This window comes from Fukomys damarensis, unplaced genomic scaffold, assembly GCF_012274545.1.
Source record: "Fukomys damarensis isolate Sample0158 unplaced genomic scaffold, DMR_v1.0_HiC HiC_scaffold_33, whole genome shotgun sequence".
Lineage (NCBI taxonomy): Eukaryota > Metazoa > Chordata > Mammalia > Rodentia > Bathyergidae > Fukomys > Fukomys damarensis.
In genome coordinates this window covers 6,594,815-6,602,519 of record NW_022900945.1, presented here as the reverse complement: position 1 = coordinate 6,602,519, position 7,705 = coordinate 6,594,815, and the positions used below count along the sequence as shown (strand labels likewise).

The following is a 7,705-nucleotide window of genomic DNA, read 5'->3' as shown; positions in this document are numbered from 1 at the left end:
CCCCCCCCCCCCCGCGCACTCGTCCCGCCTGCCGCTACGCTCAAGTCGCTTCCTCCCGCTTGTTCCGGACCCACGCAGGCCTCGGTGGGGGTCTGAGTAATGGGGGTCTTCTTCCTTCACTCTGGGAGGTTTTACATTAATAGCAGCCTCCTGCAAACGTTCTGCCCGGCAGGCTGTGCACACGCATGGAGATGAGAACTGGGTGTGCATCCTGTTCCTCACACCGGCTTGGAACCTGGTTACAGCTTCCTCTCTTCGGTGCCTGTTTCCTTATAGGGAATAATAATGGAATCTGCTGTGTGCTTACTGTGAGACAGGTATTCACGCTAAATCATTTTTTTAAGGCCAAATTAGAAGCAGAGTGTGGTGCATCCCAGCACTTAGGAGGCTGAGGCAGGAGGATCACAAATTTGAGGCCAGCCTGGACTACAAAGTGAGCTCAAGACCAGCCTGAGCTACACAGCAAGACCCTGGCTCAAAATTAATTGATTAATTAATTAAAACATTGCACGCTTTCCCTTACAAGAAACCCAAATTATAAACAAAGTGCAAAATAAAAGATATAGAAAGGGAATGAGGGAGATACATCTTAAAAGGAAGGGGATCAAGAGACGGAAGGAAGAGGGAGGGCAGCACATGAGGTGAAGAAAGCAATGAAGATGTGCCGTACACACCTCCACGCAGGGACGGTAAACATTGTGCACTGCAAACAGGGACCAAATAAAAACTTTTTAAAATAGAGTTAAAATGCTAACCAAATGGATTAAAATATAACACCCGTCTTGAAAGTTTGGCCACGGGTATTAACTGAAAGAAGTTCTGTGAGGTCCTTGTCAGTACCTGGAACAGCAGGTACCTAACAAAACTCATAGCGGTAGTTAACATTTATTAAATCGGGTATTAATATGAACTAACGCATTCGCTGAGGGATTTTCCCCCCATGTTCTCGCGACAACTCTAAGAACTAGGAAATGGACATTGAGGGAGGAAGGACGTGATTTAGAAGCGTTTCTGAGGGCAGGGCTAACACGCATGCGTCGAGGATCTGCCCAGCACCCGCAGTCCCCACTTCCGGCTTCCTTCCTGCGCTGCTGACCCGGTCACATCAGAGCTGGCCAACACAGAAGGAAGAACGGAAACGGACAAGCCTGACCTAATTCCCCATGGCCCAAGCCACAGGGTCCAAAGCCAAGCAACTGTACAACACATTCCTCAGTGAATCCGATGGCACCGATTTTTAAGAAGCGAGCCATGTGCGTAATACATACTTCATTACTGTAACAAACAAACCAGTTTCGCATGCCCAGTCTGCCCTCTGGTGCACCCAGACCTCCTAGCAGGCGAAAGGCATCGATGTTATCTGGATTATTTCTTTGGAAAATTGTTTCACTCCCTCTACAACCCAGAAACCAGTGAGAGAGGCAGCCCTAAACTGTGGTAATCCCTGACATTCCTCAGCACACTGCTTCTAGGCTATAGTTACCCATAAATGCGTATGAAACTTAAACACAAAGACAAATCACAACTATTTGGAACAGTTGGAGATTGTTAGGTAAGGACATTGACTTAATATTGCAGTAACCACAACAGAGGTCATAGCAAGCAAGGCAAGAGTCAGCTCAGGACTGCTCGGTGGGCAGATGACCAACAAATGATCCTCAATACTGGAATGATTAACCCCATGTTATGGGTCAAAAACAGTGAAATTTAATGGTGAGTTGCCAACAGATTCCTGTGTGACGTCTGAGTCGATCACCTAAACATTCAGGATCTTGGTTTCCTCGTCTGTGTAATAAGGTTACCCAGGAGCCTCGGTAACAGGCTGTCCAGAACGGTCCCCGCCTCCTTCCAAGGCCCCATGGGCCACCGTAGGTCAGACGTCTGAGATCCTAGAATGTAATTATGGCTGGAATCCATCCCTCCATGGCAGACAAGGATGGGGAATGACATTTGGGAGAACACAGCCCACTGACACGTGGTCTAGATTTTTAAGCTCTCTGTCCTAACAGGCTATTGGTCCATTCTATCAAATATCTGGAGTTAGTGATTTTTCACACTCCATTTCCAGACAGCCACAAAAGCTGGCTCTAGATTTAAAATACTGAGAACAATACAAATGTACTTACGGAAGCTCAGCAAGGCTTTCATATCCTCCCAAACTCTCAGCCAGAGTAAATAACTGTAATAGAGAAAACATACAGTTAGACCTTACAGTAAAATAAGAACACTAAAATCTACAAGTGAATGTTCTTAATGAAATCATCCTGGCACAGAGGGGACGGAGAATAGCAGTGATTATGAATAAACTATATATTGGGCAAGAAGCTCAAAGAAAAAAATGAGTATAAAATTTGTAGCAATGATTTTACCAATTAGACAAATTAAGTATTTTTGTTTGTTTGTTTGTTTTGTTATGGGGGGGGCAAACTCAGGACCTTGCGCTTCTGAGGTGGGCGATGGCACCACTGAGCTAAATCCCCAGCCCTCGTGTAAACTTTTAAAACAGCAAATGAGGGAACAGAATGAGTCTCCTATACCATCCTAATTTGGCTCTGTATTTAGGTAGTATTCAACATGAGCTCTAAAACTTCAAAATAAATTTTTTATTATTTGTTTATTTTGAGACAGGATCTTGCTGTGTAGTTCAGGCTGGCTTCAGACATGTAGCAATCTTCCTGCCTCAGCTTCCCGAGTGCTGGGATGACAGGTGTGTGCCACCATGCCTGGCTCTGGTCAGCTCTCTGCTTCCTGGCTGGTGCTGCCATCTTCCACATGAGATACCACTGGCCAAGACTCCCTCACCAGAGGCCAAAGCCCTGGGGCCACCTAATCTTAGACTTCCAGCCTCCAAAACTGTAAGCCAAATACACCTTCTCTTATAAAGTACTCTGCCTCACGTGTTTCATGATAGCCGTAATACACCTAACCTCAGGTATTTTGCTATAGCAATACAAAACAATGATATGTCATAGTGTTAAATAATTTTACAAAAAAAAAAATGGGCTGGGTGTTGTGATGCTCACCTGTAATCCCAGCACTTTGGGAGGCTGAGGCAGGAGGATCACCAGGAGTTCAAGGCCAGCCTGGGCTATCTAGTGAGACCCTGTTTTTTAAAAAATTTTTGTTTTTGAGGAAAGGGTCTTGATATGTTGCTAAGTAAGACTGGCCTCAAATTCATGAACTCAAGTGATCCTCCCGCTTCAGCCTCCCAAGTAGCTAGGGCGACAAGGTATGCACCACCCTGTCTGGTTTAATTTTACAAATATTTCTGAAACTGCTCTCTAGTACTAAGCACTATCTTTCTAAATTTAGACGCAGACAGGTGTGAGGTGCCCGGAGGACCCTAACCTGAACTCTCCAAGCTGCTCCTTGAGATCAAGGGGAGCACTGTGTGAGTCCTGAGAGCTTCTGAGAGCTCCTCCCCTTTGGGAAAAGCAGACAAAGGCACCTCATCCCGGGCAGGGAGCCCCTGGAAGGCTGCGCTCTGCACAGCGCCCTCTGTGGACAATCCCTGCTCGCTAGTGAGAAAACGAAAACCTCAGCCTCGGTAACGCTCAGCTAGTGTCCTGCAAGAGGAGCAAACTTTTCTACTGAACTTTAACTGGACGCAAAGTGAAGTCCCACAGCCTGAGCGGCGCAGGGCGGTGCTTGCAACCCAGCCATCCCTTCCCTGCTGGCTCCGGGGTGCTTGGCGATGGAGGAGAAAAGGCAGAGGAAGCCCTGGGCTTGAACTCATGGCCTTGAGTTTGCCAGGTGGGCGTGGCACCACTGAGCTATTATCCCGGCCCCTATTTTTCTTTCTATTTTGTATTTTCTTGATTATTTTCTTACATTACAGTATTGTAATCATTTTTATTTTGGGGGTTGTGGGACGAATCATTTGAGTTTCCATTATTTCTAATGGGGAAATTCACTTTGATACAGAAATGCTTTGGGTTAAAGCGTGGCTTCTGGAACAAACTATGCTCACAAATAAAGGTTTTAAGGTATTTCATTTGAAAAAAAGTTTACTTTTAAATCAATTTGAAAATCAATGCATTAGAAGATTCTATCCCCGAAAGGCATGGTGGTGCACGCCTATAATCCCAGCACTTGGGAGGCTGAGGCAGGAGGATTGCCTGAAGCTCAAGGCCAGCCTGGGCTACATAACAAGACCCTGTCTCTAAAATAAAAAGAACATTCTGTCCTCTGACTGGTTGGAAGGTGTCCAAAGTCAGACAAAAGGACACATTCAGATGTCTGCTACTAAAGCCACTGTCATTACCTCATTTTCAACCCAGTGAGTTTCGTGGTGAGGAGGCCACAGTGGGACCTTCAGGTGCAGAAACCCAGTGAGAGGGAGCAGCTGGGAGGGAGTTTACCTTCAGGTGCTGCAGGAAGGTCTCCGCGTGCTGAAGGGAGCCCTTGATGTAGAAGGTAACCATTCCCGGGCAGCCTGCACACTGCCGCCTGGCCAGCTCGTGCTGTGGGTGAGAGGGCAGCCCTGCAATCGCAAGGCGGACAGTCTGTTAGAGCCCCGGGCACAGCTTCGGGCCACTGCAGGACACCAGAAGTGAGCCTGATGAGGAGGCCTGAGCTGTGTCCTCCCTGACCACGGTGCTGGCCTCGGCCACCTCTCCGGCTTCGTGCACACGGGTTTCCACCCTCTCTGTGGCCCACCATGCAGCATTCTTCACCCCAGCAACACCTCTCTGCCTTTCATTGCAGGACCTTTGCACGTGCTCTCACCTCACCAGGCTCCTCTGTTACTTGCATCTTTCTGTAATTCCCTGCTTAAACCAGGTGTGATCGAAAACAAAGGGGAAAAAAATAAAATAAAATAACTTTTAAAAAAGAAAACAATAGGGGAGTGTTTAAATGTTTTAAGTTTACTACAGTAAGACTCATGGCCATGAAGCTCCTTCAGAATCCTTCCCCTCCTTTGAGCACAGTCGGCCCATTACCTCGCCAATTCCTGCGGCAGCTCTGGAGTCCTCTCTCCTGAGGGTCTTTAGCTGCGCTGTCCCGGCTGCCTCACGTCCTGAACCCATTCAAAACGTTTCCCTTTCCTGGTCACCCTGACTTTGGGGAGGAGCCGGAAGCCACCTTCCATGGTGCCAGATCCAGTGAGTAAAGTGGACAAGGACACTGCAGCAAGTTTTTCTGACCCTGTCTTTCTGTGGTACAGTGCTCGGCAGCAGCAATCACTGAATTTTTTAAAGTCATACCTTGTAAAGACCCTCAGAAAACAGCACTCCAGAGCTGCTGCAGGAAGTGGCGAGGGTGATGGGATGAGTATGGTTAAAGCAGGGAGGAGGATTCTGAGAGCGTTTAATGGCGATGTGTATTTAATCGCAATACACTTTTTACAATGTAAACATCCACTCTGTATATTTCAATCACAGTTTGTCTTACCCACTCCGTGGATAATCCCTGTCCACTCCTGTCTTTTCTTACTTCTTAAGGGTAAATCTATTTCTTCTGTTAAAGCTGGACCTCTGGGGCAGCGAGTTAGCTCAGTGGCACTGCATCTGCCTTGCAAACACATGGTCCTGAGTCCAATCCCCGGTACAAAAACAAAGAAAACTGGATCTCATTCCTAGCTCAACTCCTGACCTATACCTGGTAATTAATAAACATTTGTTACCCAGCATGGTAGTGAGCTATAATCCCACCACTCAGGAGGCTGAGGCAGGAGGATCCCTGTGAATGTGAGGCCACCCTGGGCTCTATATGAGCTGAACTACAGTACACAGCAAGACCTCGTCTCGAAGAAAAAGGTATTGTTGGACGAATGTGTAGCCCCCGGGCCTCTGGTCTCTGACAGATGTGACGGCTGCTACCCATTCTTCTGGGTACAGCTCCAGGCCCTTCCCTCCAACCACCCAGGGCGGACCCCAGCCAACAGCCCCCACCAGACAGCACACGACTTCAGTGACCTCGATGGCAGAGCTGTAACGCTCCCCGAGACTACACGGCTAGATACCTCAAAAGGACCTTTAGAAACCTGCCAGCCTCCAATCACCGCAGCTTAAAGCCTGGAACCATAAATCAACAAGGTAACACGAGGTCCCAAGACAAAGTAAGAGAGGTGGGGGAATCGGGGCAGGTAAGTGCCAAGTCTAGTGAGCACCGGCTCTGGGGTTAAGACAGAGCGGGTGGGGAACAGCAGAGTAACAGGATTACAAACAAAGCAACTGAAAAGTGCAAAGGTGGTGACCTCGCCACAGGTGTACAGAAGCCTGAAAGCTAAAGACCAGATAGAACGACAGAGTGCGTAGTAAGATGAGTTTCTGACTCCAAGCGTCCACTGGGCCAAAGACCATGTCTGTCTACTCCCACCATCCTCCCACAGCGCCACTCAGTGGCTATGATAATAAATAGACCAGTGGGGCCGGGAGCGCACTTCTGTATTCCCCGCACTCTGGGAGGCTGAGGCAGGAGGATTACAAGTTCTAGCTCAGCCTGGGCAGTTTATAGACTTAGCAAGATCCTATCTCAAAATAAATTTTTTTTAAAAATGTAAAAGAGCTGGAAATGTAGCTTAGTGCAAAGGCCCCTGGTTCTGTCACCACTAAGAAAAATAACAAACGAGCAAACATATAACTTAACAAATGAATGTCACGTGAACAGGGAGCACTGGATGACCCTTAAAGTCCTACTGTAAGTGTAGCTGCTTAGAAATCAAATCAACTAGCCAGGCGCACGCCTGTAATCCCGGTACTCTGAAGGCTGAGGCAGGAGGATCGGCACAAATTCCAGGCCAGCCTGTGCTACGTAGTGAGACCCTGTGTCAAAAAGAAAGAAAAGAAGAGAAAAGGAAAGGAAATCACATCAACATACCAGGATAAATAACTTTTTCTACCCGTGGATTGGATTCCAAGAAGCGGGCCACAGCCATTCCGTTTTGGAAATGCTTCTCCATGCGAATCTGCAGGGTCTTGAGGCCTCGAAGGCACAGGTAACAGTCGAGAGGGGAGGGCACCGTCCCCAGAGCTGCAAAGGGAACACATCTTGGCTTGGCTGGGCCTCCCGGGTGGGTTATCTTCTGGCCCCTCCTTAACCAGGTGACTTGGGAAGCCAGCTCCAGAGCGCTGAGGGGAGGTTTACAGGGAAACTGCTGTATCAAATAGGGGGCAGGAAAAGGAAGCAGGAAAGGTGCTTGCAAATAAGAGGGGGCCAGGCATGGTGGAGCACACCTGTCATCCCAGCACTCGGGAGGATGAGGCAGGAGGATCCTCGTGAGTTCAAGGCCAGCCTAAACTGCAAAGCAAGACCTTGGCTCAAAAAAAAAAAGAAAAGAAAAAAATAAGGTGGTGGGATGAATCTCCTGTAAACTAACCAAAAACACTAAAGTATGAACTTTTCAACTATGAATATAAATAGTCCTCTGTTTAATATTGTAGTGTTTTTTGTTTGTTTTTGGAAACAGGGTTCTCTCTAGGAGGTTCGGGCTGGCCTTTCACTGTGTAGCCCAGACTGGCCTCAAATTCAGGCAGTCCTCCTGCCTCAGCCTCCTCAGTGCTGGGATTATATACATGCGCCATTGTTTTAACACTTACTATTTTGCAGGAAACGGAGTCTGTCATGGAGATCTTCAGAACTCACCGACACTAAGCCCATCACCACATCACTGTGCCCTACAGCAAAACGAAACCATGTAGGGGAAAAACAATTTCTGTTTGGTCTTCACTTTATCATTTCTAAAATGTAACTCCTTTGCAAA

The 7,705-nt window shown here is 47.6% G+C and overlaps 1 protein-coding gene across 3 annotated transcripts in view; it reads right to left on the bottom strand.

Moving 5' to 3' along the window:
* The window catches only part of Cth (cystathionine gamma-lyase), a 38,680-nt gene that overhangs the window by 19,786 nt on the left and 11,189 nt on the right, over nt 1-7,705 (bottom strand). For all 3 annotated transcript variants that reach the window (XM_010605120.2, XM_010605118.2, XM_010605119.2), the window contains exons 7-10: nt 7,542-7,619; nt 6,823-6,975; nt 4,362-4,483; nt 2,127-2,179 (exon numbers count right to left, since the gene is read on the bottom strand). In XM_010605120.2, coding sequence (XP_010603422.1) covers nt 2,127-2,179; nt 4,362-4,483; nt 6,823-6,975; nt 7,542-7,619 — 406 coding nt within the window. The remainder of the gene's footprint in view (nt 1-2,126; nt 2,180-4,361; nt 4,484-6,822; nt 6,976-7,541; nt 7,620-7,705) is intronic.